Below are 25,276 nucleotides of genomic sequence, written 5' to 3' on the forward strand. Positions count from 1 at the left end.
TAAAACGTATGAATATGAAGTTTCATTAATAGATATTCATAATATATATATATATATTAATATCATTTAATTAAATTATATATTGTATAAAAATATAAAAAAAAATATGTATACTAGACAGTGGATTAGGTTTTTTGCTCTTGATTTCAAGTCTGCACTTTATACATAGTTTACATATACTAGAATAATAAAGTATTTTATATATATATATATAATACTTTATTATATATATATATATATTATCGGTATGTTCTTAAGTAACTAAACCTCAAAATCGTAGGCTAATAAAATAAGTAATTTACTTTGTTGTTTTAGAATTATATGATTTTTAGACCGAACTGATGAATATATACTAGACAAACATTTATATTTCGATTCTGCACTTATATTCTATAACAGTTTGATATATTAGAGTTGAACACTAACCTGTGAATAGAGTTTGCCGGTGATTTTTTTCAAAATTTTGATTCTTAGATATGTATCTGAAGTGGAACTAACATTTACAGATGTCCATTTTTTTTAATTGACACTTATGTAATTCACTGAATTCACAGAAGAAGTTAAAAGAAGAAACATAACTCATATCAGTGAAACATAAACGAAAACGAAAGCACAATTTTATAGAAATATAAAGTAAAATAACTTATGGAGAGTCAATAGCAAAAAAAAATCGAGAGCAGAAAACCTAATCCCATTCGTCGTTTTACAATCGATGTTTCTTTTATGGTTTTGTGATTTATGTCAGCCGCAAAAATTAATTTACTTTTATGCATATAAAGTCTTAAAATAATTAAAAGGAATTGTAATACGTTAACTCTTCAATAACGATGATACATTTTAGAGACCAATATTTGTATTCATCATTTTACAATCGATAAAAATTGTAGTGTTGCAAAATGTTAAAATTATTTAATGAACAAACATTAGTATAAAAAACTCACTTCGTGCATGCGCTCGGATTATAATTTAGTAACTTAGTATATATCGAAAATATTGTCTTAAAAACATGGAAGGCAAGGACATTCCTCAGTATTAGTGGAGGGTTGTAGGTGGAGTAAATAGAATTATGATGACTTCACTATATGTCAACCATGAATTTACATTTCTCAAGTATCAGGGGAGGGTTCTGGTATTACCTTTTCTAGTATCTCTCCCACTACCTTGAAGAGGAGGTAAATCCCATTACCACGTTGCGTCACCTATTCTTGCGGAGGCTCTTGCTATGAGGGATGCCTTGCTTCATGGCCTCGCGCTTGGATTCACTTCAATCTGGCTACGATCAGATGTTCAAGCGCTCGTCACGACGATCACCACGAAACGGAGACCGACAGAACTCTACGGCGTCTTGTCGGACATCGATTCGATTTCTTCGTTCTTTTCTGTTTGTCGATTTTCTTACATTTCTAGATCGTTAAATGGGCCTGCGGATTCGATTGCCAAGGCCCACCTATGTAATGTCCCGTTGAGCTAAACTCATGTTCCTTTAACTTATTCAAGTTACTTGTTGCGCAAAAAAAGATCTGTCCACTACTGGACTATTTGGACATCACCCGCCAGTTTTTGCCTGCTTTGACATATCTATAATCCTCTGGCTAAAAGAGCTTTTCTATGAGATTGTAATACTAAGCTCCATATTTCTATATTTGAACCGGGAAAACTCAATATCAAAACATGTTTCTCCCCTGCTATAGAACAAATTTCTTAAAAGCCTTGAATGAATCATGCCTCCTTGTTACATCCTTCTTCATGTAGCCCAAGTGGCAATCAGGTTTAACTTGCTACTTCCTTTCCGGACATGCATTCTAACTACCTTGAGTTTGGTAAGGACACAATCACTTTAGCAATGAAACCAACAATATACAATGTCGAATCCAAATCTCTGGGACTTGCAAGTCCAACCCAATTTTGCATCTCAACAGAGAAAGAAGCCAAGCAACAGGATGCACAAATTAGCATGCCTATCTCAGTTACAATCATTTTCTCAAGATACTATTATTCTTTCCCTCAGGTATAACTGCTTTCTCCATTTCTTATTATGCATGTGCCAGCTCAGTCCTTCTCATGTGACCTGTCACCAGCTTATGTGATGATCATATCAGAGTTCATGAAAGATATCAACCAAACCGCATATATTGATTTGTCTGGTCAAACCTTCATTAGTTATATTGATACTGGCTTGCATTCTTACTATAGTGAACCTCAAAATCTAAACTAGTAGTTTAGATCTAAGTCTGTGTCTGCACCACAGTTTTAAAGTTATGAGAAGATTCAGTTCCTACTAATAGCTTGATTGGTTTTCCCGCTACCACCCGCAAACGCAGCTTTTGCGATTGGTAGCGGTTGACAGCGTTTCGAAACAATCATACAAACCGCTATAAATCGCTTCAAACCGCTCCGAACCTCTTAAAATCAAAAGCTGGTTCCAGCTAGCGTTTGCGGTTGCGGGCGGTTGCGGGAGGATAATTTTTTTTTCTTTTTTTTTAAAAAACCATATAAATACAAAAATAAAAATAAAAATAAAATTTTTAAAATGGAATTATAAAAATACTAAAATATATCTATTATATTTTAATTAATATTATAAAATTTTAAAATAAAAATATTTTCTATAATTTAAAAAATTTAAAACTATAACTTTAAAAATATAATTTACATATTTATTATAATATTATGATTTTTGATATTTTTATAATTATATAAAATGTAAATATTGTTAATTTATTATTTAACCGCTGCTGTATTTGGTAGTTAACCAGTCATAAGTATCCCACAAACGCACCAATTTCTAACCGCAGAACCAGTCGTACAAATCTCTTAAAACCGCTAGAAACCGCAACCACCCGCATCCGCAAACGCCCGCAGCCGCAACCGCAACCGCTGCGTTTGAACCAGTCAGACCCTAATTGATCTGACATATCAATCTTAAATTTCCCTAGTGTAGTTGTTGTCCTTCAAGTTTTGAAGGATTTCTTTTGAGATGAGCTTTGCGATTATCCTTAGTTACATAAATCAAAGAGCAAGAGAATTGATGTACAGCTCACAACTTGAGAGTTCAGTAGAAAACAATTAAAAATAATAAAAACAATGCGGTGAGCGTGGATCGAACACGCGACCTTCAGATCTTCAGTCTGACGCTCTCCCAACTGAGCTATCCCCGCTTTGTGTTTTATCGTTTTAGATTTAGTATTTTGACGCATTTTAAAATATTACTTGCATTGATTAACCAAGATCTACAAAAGTAAAATATATTTCCTTGTCCAGCATCAAAGATAATGGTGTAAGGAATAGTCCATACTGAACTGCTGTCGATTTTGTTTAGATCTTCAGGCTCTGCTCTTCGAGAATCTACATCGTCTTCTTTAATGGTGGAAGCATTTTTGAAGGACGCTGAAGCAGATGTAAATTATGTAATGAAAGACAAAACAGATACATAACTTTAGCAAGCTAGAGATGCCAATCAATGCCTTTCACGTCCTTGACACCTGCCCTAAATTAGTTAAACGTTATGACAAAAAGTACCTTTGAGACTGGCGACAACCATCAACTTTGTTTGCACTTGAGGAACCATTGGGTCGAGTGGATCTCTATAGTTTAACTGTTCCTGCACAAACAATGATGCAACTCAATGTAAAGATATAGAAAGTATATATTAGTCATCCTAAGATTATGCACTATAACGGCTCTCTCTTTAGTGCTGTATATTAGCTTTCCTTATTCCTCTTTGTACTCTGATATATATGTACCTATTACGTGATAATACAAGACAAGAAATTCCATAACCTGATACTCAAGTTGATATTATATTCCTTCCCACTATCTGCAAAAGTTAGTTTGATTTGTTGTTACTTTTGCTTCTTGCATTCACAAACTATGATATTCCTGGTAAAAGAATTAATGGACTAGTTTGATAGTTTTTTTAAAGATACAATTGCAAAATGCTGTTGCATTTTCTACGTTCAAACCTGTTGGTTGTGGCTTATTTGGTCCTTCATAATATAACATTATTACTTCTTACTGCAACTAAAGCAAAAAAGAAAAACAAACTCTTGCGTTATCAATTGGATACTAAAGGTTTGATAATTCTATGATTTATATTAATAAGGAAAATACCAGTATCTTGTTCTTAAACCTTCGACAACCTTACTGGAGTTCTCAATAACTAGACAGTTGGTTTGTGGTTCTTGTATGCCTATTTGTTGTGTGTGATTCGAGCCGATTTTTACTCTTCTATTCAATTTTATTTTGGTTTAATCGAATTCCGTTATAGAATCAAACCAAAGTTAGTTCAGTTTTAAGTTTTGGTGTTATGTACCTTTTTGTCTCCAAACTCAATTGGAAGCAACCAAAATGAAAAGACCACTACAGGTTCTTTTGTACATCTTTCCCCGTTTATTTTATAACATATATAAATATTTGGTTTTTATTTTTATTTTATTATTTTCATTAGTTTAAATTTATATGAAGAATTATATGATGTTGTGATTAGTATGTATATATAAGTAATAGTTGGTTTTATTTTTTTAGCGATCATTATTGTTAAATAAATTTTGTGGTAACAGAGTAATTTATTGATTTAGGATAAGAATTTTTCGATTAGAACTAATATTGTCAGATATTTGGTATTGGTATTTTTTACAAAGAAATAAAAATAATTATATTGCAATGTTATACGAAATATTGTTTACTTTTTAACAGTTATGGACTTAATTTAAAAATGAATATTTTTTAATATTTGTAATCATATAATTAAGTGTCATGTAAAAAAAAATATTAGTATATAAATTAGATGGTGTAATATTATATACTTGGACTTGGATCAAATTATAAACAGAGATGAGTTTAAGATTTTTCCTTATAGCTGGGCCAGATTTGCAATTTTCCATAAAGCCCTGTTATTAGATTTACTAAAACATTCTTATCTATGGAAAATTTCACTATATTGAAAATTAAACTGATTTTAAGATGGAAATTTTTTTACTTGATAGTCATTATAAACTTTAATAAATAAGAGATGAGTGAGAATTCAGAGGCGGCCTTGGACAGAAGCAAGGGAAGCAGGTGCTTCCGGCCGCCACTGAATATTAACAATACCGGCCACATAATAACGTAAATTATTCAATAGGTCAAGTGGTAATGCTGAGTTTTAATGCATAGGAGGTGGAAAGTTCGACATATACTATTGACATTGTTTTAAATTTTTTCTTCTTCTTATAAAGGTGAACTAGGATAAGACCCGCGCCTTGCGCGAGATTAAGTCATTATTTTTATTATATTTTGGAGAATGAAACAATAGTTTGGTTTCATTTGGATTACGGGTGTTCAATCCGAATATCGGGTTGGTTTTGGTTCGGTTCGGTTTTTTTCGGTATTTGGTTAGTAAAATATAACTAATATTCTAAATTCATATTTACTTTGACTTTAGTCTTTCACATACTTTTGAAAGATTTCAACTGGACGACTAAATTGATCAGCCAATCTTATTGCTTTAAATCATTAGTGTTTATATATATATATATATTATTTAGTTTGAATATTTATTAAATAAAAATTCATATGCGTTATATTTTATGATCATTTGTAACTTATTATAACAAAAAAAATAATCTATTGATCACAAAATTTTCAGAGTGGGAATATTCAAATTTCTAATAATATATAGACGTTTTCAAAAATTCAAATATAACATATAAGAAAAAATATAAATGTTTTTATTATATATTTAATGTGATTTTTTAATATCTTTCAATAATATAAAATTAAAAAAGAACTAAGATACCAAAATTGTTATCAAATATTTATTATTCATAATAATTAATTTTCATATATACGTTAATCATATTAGGTAATTTCGTAGCTTCTAATTAAGGAAAGTGCAAAAAAAATTTTGGTAGATTATTTATCAATTCGATAGTTAGTTTAATAAAAAATATAATGTAAGTCGAGATGGACCAACCTATTTTTCTAAGAATAGTATATTTTATATAGTCATTTATTAAATGAGAATTTATAATCATACAGTTCTATGATCATTCATATCATTTTATAACTGAATATTTAAATCATCGATAACAAAAATTTCAATGTGAAATCTTTAATAAGTTTATAATTTATAAATGTTTTTGAAAATTCATTGAAAGTTTTAATATTAAAATATTTATGTAATCTTATGGTATATAGTATAATCTATATATATATATAAATATATATGTTTTATTATTAAATGATATTTTTTACTCATATGGTTTTAAAATAATGTGTAGATAATATTAAATACAAGTTCATATTAATACAATTTTATGATCATTTGTAACTTATTATGACAAAAAAATAATCTATTGATCACAAAATTTTCAGAGTGTGGATCTTCAAATTTCTAATAATTTATAGACGTTTTGAAAAATTCAAAATATAACATATAAGAAAAATTATAAATGTTTTTATTATATATTTAATGTGATTTTTAAATATATTTTAATAATATAAAATTAAAAAAAGAACTAAGATACAAAAATTGCTATCAAATATTTATTATTCATTATAATTAATTTTCACATATACGTTAATCATATTAGGTAATTTCGTAGCTTTTATTTAAGGAAAGTGCAAAACATTTTTTGGTACGTTATTTATCAATTCGATAGTTAGTTTAATAAAAAGTGTAATATAAGTTAAGATGGACCAACCTATTTTTCTAGGAATAGTATATTTTGTATAGTTATTTATTAAATAAGAATTTATAATCATACGGTTCTATGATCGTTAATATCGTTTTATAACAAAATATTTAAATCATCGATAACAAAATTTTCAATCTGAAATCTTTAATAAGTTTATAATTTATAAATGTTCTTGAAAATTCATTGAAAGTTTTAATATTAAAATATTTATGTAATCTTATGGTATATAGTGTTTAATATATATATATATATATTATTTATTTTATTATTAAATGATATTTTTTACTCATATGGTTTTAAAATCATGTGTATCTTCTTATAATAAAAATGTTAAACCATTGATCATTAATTTTTAACATAATAATTTTAATAGTTTTAGTCATTTATTGTCGTTTTTAAAAATTCAAAATATAACATATACGAAAAAATCTAAATTTTATTTTTATAGCTAATTTGATTGTTTAATTTATTTTAATAATATAAAATTAAACAAAAAATGATGGAGGAGATATACATTGTTATCAAATCTTTATTATTAAACTCATTAATTGTCATATATATATTAGTCATTTATGGTAATTCCGTAGGTTTTATTTAAGGAAAGAAAATATCATATCATATCATTATATCATATAGTTTGACCAACTTATATATCTAACAACATATAAAAATCGAATGTGGACCTACTTACTTTTAATTGAATGTAATTGACTACCTAATTGAGTGCCACCTATGCATTGGGGCCTCTTTTAATTAATACAAAATTGAGGTTACATCTTTTCAAATGTTCCTCAATTAATATATAAGGGATATAAATAGGCCACATTTTTTAGATCTGCTTCCAGCCCAATAATTGTTAGGACCGGCTCTGAGTGAGATATGGTCTTTTTTTATTGGCATAGATGGTGAAGATGTCTGTATTTATAGCAAAAAAAAAACTATAGATAGAGTATGTTTAGGATCTTTATAGAAAATTTAGTGTATTTTAGAAACAGCAAAAAATTGTAAAAATAATAGAAAAAAAATTGTAAGTAAATCTTTAACATAATAAATTGTAAGTACATCTTTCCCCGTTTAGATTCAACAAGGTACAAATGTGTAGAGTTATCAATCCCCTTAGCAATATACAATGACTCAAAATAAAGTATAAATAGAGACTACATATCGGCCATGTAGACCAAATTGATGTTGACTATAAAAAGAAAGTTACATAATTATAGCTCATGATAAATCTTATTTTGTTCATGATATACAAATGGTTTAGAAATATGAATCATGGTTTGTGGACGATAAGTTTTCCAAAGAATCGTGATCCAGTTTAAAGTATGTTTGTATTAGATGACAGGCTTGCCATGTTTGGTCCTTACTATAGTAAGAAATTTGAAGTTGGTCTTCTTCTTTTCTTTATTTTTCTCTAGTTAAGTTATAGTTTTGAAATTTCTGGTTTGTATTATATCAGGCGTTTAACTCTTTAAGGTCCACAAGAGTGACCTCTAAAAGACTTATGCCCAACCACAACCACAACCACAAGAGTGCCATACACTAAACAAATTTGTACCCAAACAAAGTTGAGCAGCCTGTTAGCATAAAAATGGCAATTATTCTCCTTCTATTCGTTCTGGATACGGGCGGGCTCCATGGAATGTAGATGAGAAGCAGCAGACCTGTGTGAGAAGTTAAGAACCTAACAGTCACCTTTAATTTATCGGTAGTTCTCTCTCTTAACTTTCTTTATGGTCCGATCCTAAAAGCTAGAGGAGCACACTAGTATAAGTTATGTCTTAGCGCTGTAGCTTTTTTCAATATCGAGATGAGGAGTATGGTTTGATGATGTGTTGCTACTTTGCTCCTTGCTTATAAAAACTATGATATTCCTTGATGGTTCAGAGAATTATTCGACTAGTTGAAGTTTTTGTTAAGCTAGATGAGCTTCCAACCTAAAACCAATTGGTGATAAGTGGAGTGACCTATCTATTTTATATATTGTTTAGGATTCTTTCCAACATCCGATGTGGGACACTTTGTGTCTAATACGCCCCCTCGAGATGATGGCTCTATGAGCGTCAATCTCGGAATGCTCGGGCAAGGATCGATGAGCCAACTTTGGGCCAGATCAATGTGGATCAGGCTCTGATACCATGTTAAGCTAGATGGACTTTCAACTTAAAACCAATTAGTGATAAGTGGAGTGACCCATCTATCTTATATATTGTTTAGGATCTTTTCCAACATCTAATCTAATGTGGGATACTTTGTGTCTAAAAACTTTTTGAATACAACTAGAAAATGTTATCGCATTTTGAACGTTCAGTTAAGTGTTTATATAATATTCGATAAAAGAAAGTGTGCCCTTTTTCACGACCTTTTCACTCGGATTATTTAACAAAAGAAGTTAACATTTTAGCGATAAGTATGATCGTCACCAACTGGCTTGTTGTAATAGTGCTAAACTATCTAATCAGTTGTATAAACACGTATACAAGATTCACGTGGTACTATATAAAATTTGGAAAATAATGTAAATGAAAGCACAAAAACATATCCAATGTTTGAATATATTTTCTTTTGGTTAACAAAGAATTTTTATTAGGGAAAGGGAAGAATAATTTGACTCATGAAGACTATGAAGGAGCAAAGACAACCAGAGGTGTCGGTTGATTTGCATGTCGCTTTATGAAGCTTTCGGCCAATTGCATAACCAAACGATTCTTTACATCTTATCAAAGGACATGTTTATATTATATATTCATTTCAGGCATATCTTCTGGTACATTTGAAATGATCGGTCAGTTTTTTTTTATATCTGAATAATATCAGATTCATATCTAGGCAAATAAAGTGTGTGTGTTAATTATTTTACTTGTTGGGAATGTAACTAGGTAATCTTCTTCTTAACATTTTTTTTTCTAATTAAGTAAGGACTTGTATAACACGAACATCATAATGACTAGATTATGAATAATCAACTATGGTAACTGGTCCGCTAAATTACAGAAAAAAATCAAAATACCTATATATATTGTACTTTTCCTGAGTCGTTAAAGGTTTTAACATTTAAGGCAAACGAACACATAATATCGGGAAAATATTTCTATTATACAAAGTTTCCAGCCTTAGCACATATTTTAGGAAAAGAGGTTCCATAAAACATCGTCATAAAAAAATTAAATTAATTATATGAATCTAACGAAATATTCTCGTGAGTAGATATCAGATCATGATTTAAATCATGTTTTAATGTTATCATCAAAACACCATTTACCACATTTTTCTTATACAAATATTGAAAATGTTAGGCCTAGAGACAAACACCTTAACTATTAACTAAATCTTCAAGACAACTCCGCTCATACAAAAGAAATTAGTTTTAGGTCACTTCTCAACAAAATGTATCAGTATCACACTATCACTTAATTCCTCACTAATTAGGCCAATATCTCGAGAAGAACTGCTGCACGCATTATTATGTCTAATTATCTAAACACTGTTCCTTACTTCAAGAAAAATATAGCGAATACCTTTTTTTTTTTTTTAACGCTGATTTATTATGATCTTACAATTATGATATAGGAAATATTACATAGACGATTCGACAACCGACAATACTACCTGCCTTATGAAGATCTACGCCTAACTGCAGCACCTGAGCCGTCCTATGAAGATACACGTCTGACCAGATTTACTTGCACCATGTTGAAGATCTCTTGCAAGTCTTTCCTTTGTAGTCTGCATAATTGGTTAATAAACCGATCTCTCCGGGACTTGAAACCTGGATTTCCTGTAATCTGCAATAAATTGCATAGTCTGGGATTCGAACCCCAGACCTGGGTGTAGAAGCCTTTAAACCTTAACCAATAGGCTACGGTGCTTCCACATATAGCGAATACCTTACAATAATAAAACTATTTTTTTGAAGAAAAAATAGTATTTCATTTTCATGGATGGCCGAAAGGGTGAAAAATATGGGGCGCCCATTGATCATCGTTAGGAAAAGAAAGAATTAAATAATTTTTTTTTCTCAAAAGGCAAAAGGAATACACGAACGAATATATTAGTATTTAATTTGACCAAAGAACAAGTTCGGGAAATAAAAATATTATAATTTCCAAGTACATTAAATAATCAAAAAGATTACGATACGACCATACATATTCGAGCAGAGTGCTACGCCATCATAATAAATACACATGCACACACGTTTATATATATATTATATGTAGATGAAGAAGAAGAACAGAGAAGAAACAAAAATATAACTAAAATAGTGTTTGGTTTAAATCATAAGAGAAAATTCAGGACGGTCACGACGTTTCTCTTCTTCTTCATCATCCTCTTCCTCGTGTCTCTCTCTCTCTCTTAATTTTTACCGCCGGAGATTTTTTTGTTTTTTTTCTTTATTTTCTGTAAATATATTCCCCGGCGGTTATAGAGGAAAAAAAAAAAAATGAAGGGGAGAATATCAAAGATAGGAAGCTATGCGATATCTTCCTCCATTAAAGACCATCACCAGCAACCTTGCATCTCCTGTACTACTTTCAACATCCTCGCTCCCATCTACAAACGTCTCTCTCCAAAGGTTGTCTTCCTTCTTCAAAACCAACGTCGCTTCATTCTCCTTTGTTTGTTTATGTTTTGGATGATGATGGAATGCAGGATCAAAGCATCCGTGAAAGCGATAACCGAGCGTATTGGATGGGGAGGAATCATAGAATCATTGATTGGTTATTGTACGAGAGGTCTTCCATTATATGTTTGCAGGTTCTTAATTCTCTTCCCTTGTTCTTGTTTTGACAATATTTGAATAGGTTTTCTTGATTCTATGTTGATGTTTGACATTTATAGGAGTTTTGGGTAGGCAACGAAGAGCTTGTTAGTTTGTACGAGAAGAGACTTGGAGACGCTGGTTATCTCTGTTATAAGCTTGGCCGTACCAACAATCGTGGTGACGGTAAAGAGTCTTTCTCTCTATCTTATTTGTTATTGCCTCTCTGTTCATGGATATGAATCAAAACAAAACATGTTTTCTTGGTGGAATAGGTTTGCTTACGGCTGTTCATAAGGACTACTTTAGAGTTGTGAACTCGAGGGACTTGCTTTTCAACGATTGTGGTGACCGAGTTGCGCAGTTGCTACATGTAGAATTAGTGCCTCCTTACTCTCAGTATGAGTCTCATCAACAAGTTTTGATCGTCAACACTCATTTGTTGTTTCCTCATGATTCAACACTTTCTATAGTAAGATTGCAGCAGGTAAAAAATGTACAAACTCCACAATCATTGTCATGCATCTTTCTAAATTCAAAATTTTATTTTGACAGGTTTATAAGATTCTTCAGTATGTAGAATCCTATCAGAAAGAAGTTAACCTAAGCCCCATGCCTATTATGCTTTGCGGGTAACTACTAGATTTTTACATTTTCAAGTGTTACATTTAAAGAATAGTACTGAAAATTGTGTGGCAGAGATTGGAACGGAAGCAAGCGTGGACATGTCTACAAATTCCTAAGGTCACAGGGTTTTGTGTCTTCTTACGACACTGCTCATCGCTACACAGACTCAGATGCTCATAAGGTCACTACTTTTGGGTATGCTGTATATTTTTTTGATGATTTAAGTTGCAGATCTGATTCTGAAAAACTCTTGTTATCTTTTTTTTTTTTGGGTTTTTACAGTGGGTAAGCCACAGGAATCACCGGGGTAACATATGCGCTGTCGACTTCATATGGCTTCTCAATCCAAATCGGTATAGAAAGCTTCTAAAAACAAGTTGGAGTGAGGCTGTGTTTGGCATGTTCAGGGTAAAAGACTCTCCTCAATCCTTTCTCTTCGTGATTGTTTTTAGCTTTTCCCTGTAACGTTTGAGTATTTTGATTTTGCAGTATCTACTGAGAAGAGCTTCCCTAACAGCTGAAGACGCTTTTGCCTTTCTGAAAACTGATAATGATGGTGACTACATTACATTCATGGGTTTCTGCGAGACTCTTCGACAGGTACATACAACCCAGTAACACATTTTAATCATTCCTCTTATTCATCTGAGTCTTCACATGAGTATTCTCTTTCTCTATGCAGCTGAACCTAACGGGTCATTGTAATGGGCTCACCACAAAGGAGATCAAAGATCTGTGGACTCAAGCTGACATTGATGGAAATGGTCTTGTAGATTACAAGGAGTTTCAGGTAAAGCTATTTATTGTAATAATATCCTGTGTACATAGATATAGAAAGATACTTAGAATGCCTTAGCTTAAAACCCTCTCAGAACACACACACATGTTGCTCACTAGCTACTGTAACTTATTGCAGCAAAGAATATGGAACCAGAACTGGTCAGAACAGAGAGATGTAGAGGACGGAGAAGCAAAAGGTAGCAAAGAACAAACCGTTGGTTTCAGCGTCAAGAACGCAGTCTTGTTTCCACCTGAAGTGGAAAAAGGAAGGTGGCCAGAAAATTACTCTCTCTCCGATCACGCGAGGCTAACCGTTGTGTTTTCTCCCATAAGAATGCCTTGCTCTCAACTGGTTTCATGACAAAAGCATTAAACAATAAACCTTTAGCTTCTTCCATTTTATCGACCCTTTGATTTCTAGTGTATCCTTTAGAGAGCAGAATCAAAAGAAAGAAAGAAAGGACACAACACACAATGGTATTCTACATTATACACTGTACAGACATGTTAACAAAAATTTGGAAGCTTTCATGTAAAAAGAAATGTTGTCGTAGAGAGATTTATGAAGCAAGCAGCTTTGCGACTCTTTTTCTTTTCCTTTTTTTCCCCTTTTCGAATTTAATTTTCGACTCTATTTTTTTCATACCTCTATAGAGATTGTTAGCATTAGTGCATTCTGAATTTCTGATTAATGTACGCATTTTGACTGACTGGGAGAGGTGTAAGTAATTCATATTCAAAATTATAAAAGAATAATAAAGTTTTCAGTACTGGACATTGATCCCATGAAACACTTAAATTGGCAGAAACAAAATTAACACTTTGGACTGAGACACATATATTGAATATACCGAAGACAACACCACATGTAGAAGTTGCGATCCTACCGTCAATTTCAAGACGACAGTGTTTTATATATGGTTTCTCGAAAGAGAATGATATATTCTCTGGACAAAGTTGATTCAGTACTCTTGAAGGTTTTGATAGTCTGATGGGAGCAAAGAATATCAGGGCTAGTCTCTCTCCTTTTCATGCGGAAGTGGAAGTTACTTTAGACAATGGAGTGTATGAGGAACTTACTTTAGTTTCAGGTTACGTTTGCAACGCATTGAATTGTTTTCAATAGGTAAAGATGGATTCAGAACGAGAAGAATAACCAACATTTGCAAGTTATTTGGAAGATATCAAGACCCTGAAAAAAAACTTTGGTATACAAAATTTAACGGCAGACAGTCTAGCACGTAATCAACCGTATTTTCCGGTTTGGTTTACATAGTCAATATGAGTATGTTTTAAATTGATGACAAAAAAACAATTATAATATATATATTAATTAATCTTCTTTTTATATATGTAATTATACATTAAATTTGAAAATTCTTTATAAATAAATTTATTGAAAATTGAATTAGAAGAAACACAGTTGTTTATCAAAAACAGAGGGAGTAGCTAAATTAATTTATTTACAAAATTCAATTCTAGTGTTTGTATACAGTTTTAAAATCTTACTGGTTGTTTGGACACATGATCTTCCGTAACCGGACCAAGAACATCGTCCCATTAAAATAAAATAACCTAAAACAGCGCATTTGAATTCTGTTGATAATATTAATTCCTATAATCCAGAATAACTCTACACTAAATCATAAAAATAAATACTTAGAGAAAAAGATTAGGATAACACCAAACCAAGTTTTTGTTCCCAAAGTAGCAATGAAGGTTCAAAGTCACAAAAATAGGTTTCATTAAAGAGGTAAATATACACTTATACCCTTTGGGTTAATTAATTCAAACCTTAGGGTTTAGAGTTAAGGGGTGGGGTTTTGGAATTAGAGTTTAAAATTTTATAAAAAATAAATACTAAAATAAAAAATAAAAATTTTAAAAACAGTTTCAAAAAGTATTTTTAAATTATAAAAAGAAAATTTGAAAAAAAAATAAAAAAAAATTCAAAAAAAAAATTTCAAAAAAAAAATTATAAAAATTTCGAATCTGAAAACACATAATCTGAAACTATAAAAAAATATTTCTTTTTTTTTATTTTTATTTTTATTTTTTTATTTTTATTTATTTTTGTTTGTTTATTTAATTTTAAACCAAGGGTATTAGAGATATTTTACCCTTTAATGAATGTCATTTTTGTGACTTTCTCCTTCTAGTGCTATTTTTGAGACATAAACTTCAAAAGGTGCTATTATTGACAATTGCCCAAATACTTATGTTCAATACATGCATAGATTTGTGTTCTTTTCCCATTCTCTGAGATTTGCGATTAGTTTAAACCATTTTTATGCACGCACATCATGCATACAGTGTCCGTTTCTCTTGTATGTTAGAAGATCCGTCCGTATCTTCAATACATGCATAGATTTGTGTTTAAATCATAGATCCCAAATGGTTGCAGCGCTTTTAAGTGTAGGTTTGGCTTAAACAGGAGTGAGTGTAAAATACGTAAAATTCATTCTCTTGTATAAATGTCACACACAAGTCAAGCGTGGTTTAGTGTCTGAACATGGGTTTTTAGTTTGAACGGGTGATAGTCAGGCCCGTCTCAATTGGAAATGAGGCTCAGTGCTGAAAAAAAAAATTTGGGACCTTTTCAAAGAGAATAAACAAAATTTAAGATCTTTTACTTTAAAAAAAATAATTTCAAAATATTTCGAACCTTAATCTAGACTAATTTTTTTATAAATTGTAATGGGTCATGTGCAAATATGCTCCCAGCACATGCACATGACCGGGGGTGATAGTATTGTTTAGAGGAGGAAACTCACTCGTCTTTGTTGCTGTTTTCTTTCTTTATGCCAGAATTACTACTTGGAAGCTTTTTATTATGCGTCAAACCAACGTCGTTGAGGTAATTTTTCTGTCTACGAAATTAAAATGCAAGTTTTTTTTCTGACTGAATCTTTTGGAATTCAAACGAAGACAAAGTCAAACACATTATATATCAGCCTTGTTCGAGACGAAGACGCTGCGTCAAGCGTCCAGAAAACAGAAAAGCACAGTAACAACTGCAACTGACTTCAGATTTTCGGCAACGATTTGAGAGTTTGGACGCTAGCGATTGGTTGTTGACTTAAATTTTCTGGAAGCGATGACGCTGTTAATTCCAGCGTTCCAAAACATGTTTAATCTAACGCTTGAAATGATCGCTGCATCCAAACTCTGGATTTTTTTTTTCAGATCCACGCTTTAAATTTTGACCCTGACGCTAGTAGCTGCGACTGTGTCCCGAACAGGGCTATCATATAACATGTATTGTATCCTTAGTACATATTTAAATAATTAAATAACTAAAAGTAAGATTAGAACATAATTCTAAGAATATATCTTCAAAAAAATTTGTATATTATATTAAATTAATTATTCTGCTTAAGGTAGTATAAAATAAATATTTTGCTATCCAATCTTTAAAATCATATTTTTTATATGATAGTAATATAATATACATCAATCATTTTATAATAGATTTTAATTAGTGGACACTCTATCATATGTAAAATACTATAGTGTTCGTAATTTAATTATTGTGCTATAATCTTTATTAAAAAATATATATATATATACATAATGAATTTGGTCATTGGATTGATCAAAACTTTAAGATCTTCATAATTCTCAAACAAATAACACCAATGAAGTAAATTCCATATGTGCCTAGGTTAATTACATAGATAATAAGTATAACAAGTATTATATCCTTAGTACATATATAAATAACTAAATAACTAGAAGTAAGATTAGAATATAATTCTAAGAATATATCTTCAAAAAATTATGTATTATATTATCTTGAATAGTCAACTTGAAGCAGTCTTTCAAGTAATATTTTACAGAATATGTGGCTTAATATTTTAATGTGTATTAGTTTATTTAAAATAGATCATTTATAATTTGTTATAATGAAATAATATTATATTTGATTGTAGTTTACACGATATTCATCTTTACCAAAATATAAATCTGTAGTTATGAGACAAACAAAATTATCTATATCCTAAAGTTTCTTCAAATTATTTGAATTTATATATATTTTGATTAGAACTCTAACTTTGTTAAGTAATATATTATATTTAATATAAAAATAAATAAACATACAAAGTCTTGAGAATGTTTACAAGATCTTTTATATTATATTTCAGAATGTCTTGAAATTAATCTTATATTGTTGATTAATTGTGTATACAACTAAACTATACCTAATAATTAATATTTGTTGATGAGAAAAAAAAATTGTTGTTAAAATCCCAAAATAAATTTATACTATATCTAAGTAATATAATAGAATCTTTCAAACTTACTATTTTCTGAATTTAACATAAATACTAGATATATATATATCACAACTCATACATGGTAATTGTTTTTTTTTTCATTTTCATAATTATAAAATGCATGTGTTACGATGATAAATATAAAATAATAAAATTTAGGTTGATTCCTACATTATTAACCAATCAAAAAACTTCTATTTATTTTTTATCAACAAATTTAATTTATCAAAAATTTATAAATTTCAAAACTTGGTTATCTCAAATAATATTTAAATGATAGTATCTCGCGATATTGCGGGAGGTCATCTACTACAGGTTTATATAATTTTTCAAATAATGTTTAAGAGAATTTTTTAGAGAATAAAGTTATTTAAAATTCAACTATAGTTTGAAAATTTGAAGATTTACAATTTAAAAATCTTCTGACTTGTTTGGACACGTGATCTTCCATAACCGGGCAAAGAATATCTTTTTTCTTTAACTAACAAAAACTGCGTACTATAGATAAATCACAAGAGAGCGTAGCTAACATACACACCTTAAACGAATTGTATCAGAGACAAAGAGTTTCCGGTAGCATGCGTTTAGGCAGAGTATAGAAAGTCGCTTCCGTACGGTGCTCCTTTGGGCTCCTCTCCTCTTTGAGATATTGAATTTTCTCATAAAGGTTAGATTCTCCTTCTTCTTCTTCCCACATAGTTCTCCTTTGTTTGGCTGAAACTTTTGATTTTTTTTTTACTTTTGGGTTTACAAAACTGGATCTTGTAAACACTCGAATGGTTAGCTGATCTCTGGTGATGTTCTGAGTGGAGAACGAAAAAGGGATTTTGTAGAGAAAAAGATAAATCGATTTGATATGGGTTTTATCATGATTTTGAAAACAAATTAAGAGAGGGAAAAAAGTTTGAAAATTTCGATGTTGGGCTAAAACTTGTGTGTTCGTTTACTGTTCCAACGTTTTGTATGGTCGTTTGTCTGAACTGGAACTACTTAATTCTCTTAAAGATTTTGAGACCAAGCAAGTTACATATGTTGTGGGAAGCTAGCTAGTTTGGTTCTTTAAAAAGTTATTGTGGTTGTTAACTTTGAGAAAAGAAAAAAAAAAGGAATCTGATTTGGTTTGATGTAATTTTTTTGAGCAATTTTCTCTTTTCTTTGTCAATTTCTTGTCTTGGTTGCTTCCTTGTGCTCCAATCTTGAGTTTAGATTATTAGTAACTCTAATGCAGGTCAAAATGCTCTAACTTTAATAACCTCTACTTTTACAGCTTTATAATCTTCATTAGTCAGATCTGATTTGTTAGGCTATGCAAGTTATTGAGTAGCTATGTACCAAAAGAAAACCCTCTTTTTAATGTGATTCCTCAGGTGGTGAAGAGAGATGAAGCGCATGTTTTCAGAAGTAGAAATGTGTCGGGACGTGGCTATACCTGCCAAACAATTGAAGAAGGGCCATTCGCCACCACACCAACAGATTCTAACGAGACTACTCCAAGATCTGCTCCACGAGAAAGCATGCAGGGAACACGGGTTCTATCTCGCCATCACCGCCTTAAAAAGCATCGGTAACATCAACAGCACCACAGACGATGACAATCCTCAAGCAGACGACGTCCTCACATTCCCTGTCTCCTTCACATGCCGCACATTCTTGCCTGCACGAGGAAATATCATGGTAGGGACCGTGATGAAAGTATTGTTTAACGGTCCTAACGGAGCTGCTCCAGCTGTTTTGATAAGCTCTGGTCCACTCAGATACGCATACTTATCATACTTGAAAATGCCGGATTACCATTTTGTCCCGCCAAACTCTGAGGAGGAGGAGGAGCCGTGCTTTCAGAAAGATGATCACACCAAGATTGCTGTTGGAGTTGTTGTGCGGTTTGTGGTCTTGGGACGTCGGTTTAAGGTGAGTCCAGAGAAAAGAAGAACCGATGTTTACGTTCTGGCCTCTGTGGAAGGTGATGATACACTTGGTCCCGTCTCTCTTACAGGCTGCGATAGGCCTTATATGTGATTGTTGCCAATGTTGAACGCTTTTGGGTTTCCAAGTCTTCTTGTTAGTTGTTTAGTATAGGTTATTAGGTGAACGAACTCATCACTCATTAGTTAATGTACACAAAAGTTTCTCTCTTTCTTTCAACCCGAAATTCATATTGTAGTTCAGATACCAGAAAGATTGTCATTGGAGCCGCCGTATCTCTAAAAAATTTGTAGTCTGAGAGATGTGATTCTCTTAAAATGCTATAGTCGGAAATGTGAAAAATAACCATACTACATCTTTTTCTTGATGCTTCAACAGTCATGAAATGGGATTTAAAAGCAATTAGATGTAGACATTGCATTCTTACATGTTGATGTACTATTGTGAATAAGACATTTGTCATATTTATGCTTAAGTCTGTAAATGCATTGTTGATAATTAATCCTAGAAACTCAATAAATGAACATATCTCCAAATTAAACATATCATTTGCTTTCCTATTATGAATTTGGTGAACTAGTAAACCATCAAAGATAAGATCAAATCACCTTCTTTGCTAAACTCATGTACAATAAAGTGAATAGAACCAATAGACAATCTATACTATATTAAAAGGGGATATAAGCCATGGAGAGAGTGTCCACATAGAATAGAAAAATCAACCAATCAGAGAATCCGAAATTGCCATGTCATCTCATTTATTTTTCGTAAAAAATAAAAAAACAATGCGAATGTGAGAATCGAACCCGGGTTAGTATGATATATATATATATAGGACAGTTACCACTAAGCCATTGAAACTTTCTTGGACACATATACAAGAACCACTAAGTATATAATCACAACAGTTACCACTAAGCCATTGAAACTTTCTTGGACACATATACAAGAACCACTAAGTATATAATCACAAATTCTTATGTACATTTACAATAATATGAATTCAACTTTCAAGACTCCGATACTTTGTTTTGTAAAAAAAAATAAGTAAGTGACTAAGCTAATATATTCTTAGAAAGTGTGAGAACGTTGACAAATATGAAAAAACATAGATTTTTGTTTTCGTGACAAAGTTAAGAATTTTGTAAAAGTAAGTTTAACATATAAATTTTCGTGACAAATATGAAAAAACATAGATTTTTGTAAAATTTTGACAAAACAACTCATAACATACTTCTCTAATGTCTTAATAAAATATTATTTAAGGGTGCAATAATTAAATATATTAATTCAATAAATTTTGTAATTTATAGACAAAACAATAACACAACAAATTTTGAAACATTTGTTTAACCTATCAATTTGTTTTTCATGAGAATCCAACTAAACAAGATAAAAATAATAATTAGATTTAACAAATATTTAATTACCATTTTATTCAATTTTGATTAATTTCAAATTATCATAATGTATCTTTTTGAAGTTACAAATATGAAAAAACATAGATTTTTGTACAATTTCACAAAACAACTCAAAACATATTTTTATAATGTCTTAATAAAATATTATTTAAGGATGCAATAATTAAATATATTAATTCAATAAATTTTATAATTTATAGACAAAACAATACCACAACAAATTTTGAAACATTTGTTTAACCAATCGATTTTTTTTCATGAGAATCCAACTAAACAATTAGATTTACAAATATTTAATTACCATTTTATTCAATTTTGATTCATTTTAAATTGTAATAATGTATATTTTTGAAGTTACAAAAAAATAATGTTCTTTCTTTATTACACTAGCATTATATATAGATTCTATATACACAAAATAAATATAATATAACAACATAAACTTGCTTTCCCCGATTCATATGAAAACTTTTTAAGTTATCCACCAAAGCAAATTAATTAAATCAATGAAATTGTTAAAATACAGCAAATTAATATATAATTTTATTTTAAATTAAATTATTTAAAAAGTGTATTTTCGTTAAAACAAAATAATAAATAAGTAAAACTGATTTGATGGTAATTTTTATGATATATATATATATATATATATCAATTCTGTGAAAGAAATAGAAGCTTAATATGGAAAAAAATCTTAAATACAAAAACCTCTAAAAATTAACAAAAAAACTAATAAATTAAACTATGATATCACTTAAAAGCTTCTTTGACCATATTAATAAAATATTTAAGCGATAATTAGACAAATTTGATTTTTTTTCCAGCAACAAGTTTATTATTAATTAGCATCACTTATTTCAAGATGTTTAAGAAATGGTGGACAAAAAAATAGGATGGACATTAATGATATATGAACTATGAATAGTACTTTGTGAAGCAAACTTAGATAACATATCTGCACATCCATTTTCAGTCCTTTTTTATGCCTAAATTCAATTTCTTCAGAGTAGTTATTCCACAAATAGATCGTATGAGATATTGTTTTGATATGTAGATTTGTTTTTTCAATGTTAAGAAGATTGATAACTGTAAAAATGTCTCCTTCGTATATGATATGTCTATAACCGAGTCTCTAACATGAGACAAGTTTGTTTAAAAAGTAAATAATTTTATTTTTCTTATATTATATAATCAATATATATTATTTACTGATAATAAATATATAGTTATTCATCTACCACAAATATCTATGCAAATATGTGAATCAAGTACAACAATCAAACAACATAATGATTTCCACAAAGAAAATTTAAAAAATATATTTATGTTATGTAGTCATATTTTATATTTTTTAAATAATGTAATACAATATTATACATTATTTTTTTAGAATTGAGAAATACATATATCACTTAGACAAATTAAGCGATAATTAAACAAATTTGATTTTTATTTTGTGAGCAAAAAGTTTATTATTAATTAGCATTACTTATTTCAAGATGTTTAAGAAATGATGGACAAAAAAATAGGATGGACATAAATGATATATGAACTATAAATAGTTTTTTGTAAAGCTGACTTAGATAACCCATATGCATATCCATTTCCAGTCCTTTTTGATGCATAAATTCAATTTCTTCAAAGCAGTTATTCCACAAAGAGATCGTATGAGATATTGTTTTAATATTCAGATTTGTTTATTGATTGTTAAGAACATTGATAAGTGTAAAAATGTTTCATTCGAATATGATATGTCTATAACCGAGTCCCCAACATGAGACAAGTTTATTAAAAAGTAAATAATTTCATTTTTCTTATATTATATAATAAATATATATTATTTACTGATAATAAAAATATAGTTATTCATCTATCACAAATATCTATGCAAATATGTGAATTAAGTACAACAATCAAACAACATAATGATTTCCACAAAGAAAATATAAAAAATATATTTATGTTATGTAGTCTTATTTTCTATTCTTTAAATAATATAATACAATATTATACATTATTTTTTAGAATTGAGAAATACATATAATATCTTATCCGCGCGTAGCGCGGTTAAAAAATCTAGTCCTTCTTAAAAGCTCCAAATCCAATACATATAAGAAAATGACATGTATATATTATGTCAAAAATTTAACTGGATCATATTAATTATGGTGTGCAGAGCGATGACGCAGCAATAGCTAACTCCGTCTCAACCTCTTGCCCGAAGAATCCTTTATAAACCTCTTTGAGAACTCTAAAAACTTCTGCCAACGATCTATCCGTCTGACGCTCGTCTCTCTTCTCCTATGCATAAGATTTCAGGTACTCTACACTCAAACAAGTTACTCTTATGATTTGAGCAGAGAGTATTATCCACAAACCAACAAAAAATAAGCGTCTTGACATGAGGACACTCCCCTTTTGGGTCTGAATAGATCTCCAAGGTATATGTTTATCTAGATCAAATTAAAGTTTCAACACAATTTGCTAACCGACGGCCTATCGTGTAAACGCACTTGTTGGATTCTTTAAGAAACTCACAAACAAAAGTTATAAGCTTTATAAAGAGCTCGATTGAATAGCCTAATTTATTTAAACATCCATAGATCTTCCCCTTGAATCACTAATAGTCTAATATGTTATTTGGTTTGTTGTTGGACTTGTAGATTGACTAGTGATATATATAACTTTTGAAATTATATGATTGCGGTTTTATTCTTATTAGACAAAGGAAATCAATTCTGACAACATTTTTGTTGTGTGTTTTCTTTTCTCAAATCTGTTTGCTATATAGACAAGCAGAGTCATGCCTAAAGTGTTTAAATTCTTAAACAAATTTAATTTAATTTTTAACATTTTGAAATAAATAAAATACAAACAAATGTAAATATTTTAATAGATATAGTTTAAACAAAGAAAACCATGTCACAAATATGTTGTAATTTCAAAACTTTCTATAATAAAATGCATATAAGAGTGTGACTTTTCAATAAAAAAAGTTATAAAAAATAAAAGAGAAATGCCGCCCAAAAAAAGAAAGAAAGAAAGAGTAATAGTAATATTTGGCGTGACGTCAGTGGTCAGGTGATCTCGCAAGCGTTCGATTGGTACTTGCCACCAACCTTGGCTAAAGTCGTCGTCGTCGTCTACCTCTTCCGATCACAGCTTCTTTGCCTTTCGCTGATCCCAGTCCCGAGATGGCTGCTATTTCCTCAATTCCACACTCAGCGCCTCTTCTTCTTCTTCTTCTTCTACTATTGCTCGTTATCGTTTCCGTCAATGGAGAGTACCCGCCGCGTCTTCTACTGGAAGCTGAGGCAGATAAAGACTGGCTAGTCTCCGTGAGAAGACAAATCCACGAAAACCCAGAACTCCTTTACGAGTTGCACCAAACGAGTGCCCTCATTCGCCGCGAGCTCGACCAATTAGGAGTCTCCTACTCCTACCCCGTCGCCCAAACCGGAATCGTCGCTCAAATCGGGTCCGGTTCACCTCCGGTTGTTGCTCTCCGTGCCGACATGGACGCTCTCCCCTTGCAGGAACTGGTCGAGTGGGATCACAAGAGCAAAATCCAGGGCAAAATGCATGCTTGCGGCCACGATTCTCACACCACTATGCTCCTTGGTGCTGCCAAGTTGCTTACCAAACGCAAACTTATGCTCAAGGGAACAGTGAGGCTTCTCTTCCAGCCTGCGGAAGAAGGTGGCGCCGGTGCTTTTCAGATGATAAAAGAGGGTGCTTTGGGTGAATCTGAAGCCATTTTTGGGATGCATGTTCATCATGGCTTGCCTACAGGACAAGTATCAATTATCTCTGGTCCTTCTATGGCCTCTACAAGCATTTTCAGTGTAAGAATATTCAGTGGAGGAGCTTCTTCTTGTGTTGACCCACTCTTGGCTGCTTCATCTACCATCTTAGCTTTGCAGCATATAGTCTCCAGAGAAGCAGATCCTCTCTTAAGCTACGTACGTGTATATATCTTGTCTACTTTCTCCTCCTCCTCCTCATCATTTAATTAGCAAAAGTCTTCTTCTGAGTTACTACTTGATTTGGGTTTTAGGTGCTGTCTGTTACGTTTATGAAAAGCAGCGGCGCTTCTGATGAGCTTCCACCGTATGTAGTAGAATTTGGGGGAACTTTGAGGAGTCTTACGACCCATGGCATGAGCTGGTTGAGACGCAGGATGAAAGAGGTAGGTACAAAACATCCTAGTGCTTAGCAAAGCAAGCCAGGCCTGAAACCCATTGTTGGTTTGACAGGTGGTTGAAGGAGAAGCTCAAGTACATAGATGCCAAGCGGATATAGATATGCATGAAGAAGATCATCCTATGTATCCAGCCACTGTGAACGATCACAAGTTACACGAGCACGCTGAAAGGGTTCTGAAGCTCTTGGTTGGACCCGAGAATGTCAAACCGGGTGAGAAGATAATGGCCGGCGAAGATTTTGCCTTCTATCAACAGAAAATACCTGGTTACTATCTAGGAATCGGTATCAGAAACGAACAAGTCGGTTCTGTGCATTCGGTTCATTCACCTTATTTCTTCCTTGATGAAAATGTTCTTCCCATTGGATCAGCAGTGTTTGCTGCCTTAGCCGAGATGTATATACAAGACCACCAAAATCAAACCAAGTCTGGACAATGAAGAAGAAAAGACCAAAGCTCAGATCCAAAGTCTCTTAGTTACTTACTTTCACGACTGAAGTTATTGTTCTTCATAAACAGTTAAATTTGACAAATCAAAAATGTTCCGTTAAGTAATGCATCTTACATTTGCAGGTGCAGTTTAAGTTCAGTTTTTCTGATTCTTA

The 25,276-nt window shown here is 31.2% G+C and overlaps 3 protein-coding genes, 1 long non-coding RNA gene and 1 other non-coding gene across 5 annotated transcripts; 4 read left to right on the top strand and 1 right to left on the bottom strand.

Annotated features, from left to right (window-relative positions):
• Positions 1-3,085: 3,085 nt before the first annotated feature.
• Positions 3,086-3,158, bottom strand: TRNAF-GAA. The gene has a single exon. It is a non-coding gene; the product is annotated as a tRNA-Phe (tRNA).
• A 5,133-nt stretch (positions 3,159-8,291) lies between these two features.
• Positions 8,292-19,259, top strand: LOC117128914. Its single transcript, XR_004452340.1, has 3 exons — positions 8,292-8,499; positions 9,433-9,444; positions 19,248-19,259. It is a non-coding gene; the product is annotated as an uncharacterized LOC117128914 (long non-coding RNA).
• On the top strand, positions 10,936-13,443 carry LOC103844870 (uncharacterized calcium-binding protein At1g02270). Its single transcript, XM_009121695.3, has 10 exons — positions 10,936-11,253; positions 11,331-11,435; positions 11,520-11,625; positions 11,715-11,926; positions 11,995-12,071; positions 12,139-12,247; positions 12,349-12,474; positions 12,556-12,666; positions 12,749-12,856; positions 12,983-13,443. The coding sequence occupies exons 1-10, from the start codon at positions 11,122-11,124 to the stop codon at positions 13,205-13,207; spliced, it is 1,311 nt and encodes a 436-aa protein (XP_009119943.1). The 5' UTR covers positions 10,936-11,121; the 3' UTR covers positions 13,208-13,443.
• On the top strand, positions 17,288-19,288 carry LOC103844871 (DNA-directed RNA polymerase subunit 7-like protein). The gene is made up of 2 exons (XM_009121696.3): positions 17,288-17,790; positions 18,491-19,288. Exon 2 carries the CDS (start codon positions 18,504-18,506, stop codon positions 19,137-19,139), a length of 636 nt encoding a protein of 211 aa, XP_009119944.1. The 5' UTR covers positions 17,288-17,790; positions 18,491-18,503; the 3' UTR covers positions 19,140-19,288.
• Positions 19,289-22,565: 3,277 nt separating this feature from the next.
• LOC103844872 (IAA-amino acid hydrolase ILR1-like 3) lies at positions 22,566-25,272 on the top strand. The gene is made up of 3 exons (XM_009121697.2): positions 22,566-24,429; positions 24,525-24,656; positions 24,724-25,272. The coding sequence occupies exons 1-3, from the start codon at positions 23,662-23,664 to the stop codon at positions 25,108-25,110; spliced, it is 1,287 nt and encodes a 428-aa protein (XP_009119945.2). The 5' UTR covers positions 22,566-23,661; the 3' UTR covers positions 25,111-25,272.
• The last annotated feature ends 4 nt before the right edge of the window (positions 25,273-25,276 follow it).

Source organism: Brassica rapa, chromosome A10 (assembly GCF_000309985.2).
Source record: "Brassica rapa cultivar Chiifu-401-42 chromosome A10, CAAS_Brap_v3.01, whole genome shotgun sequence".
NCBI classification, from domain to species: domain Eukaryota; kingdom Viridiplantae; phylum Streptophyta; class Magnoliopsida; order Brassicales; family Brassicaceae; genus Brassica; species Brassica rapa.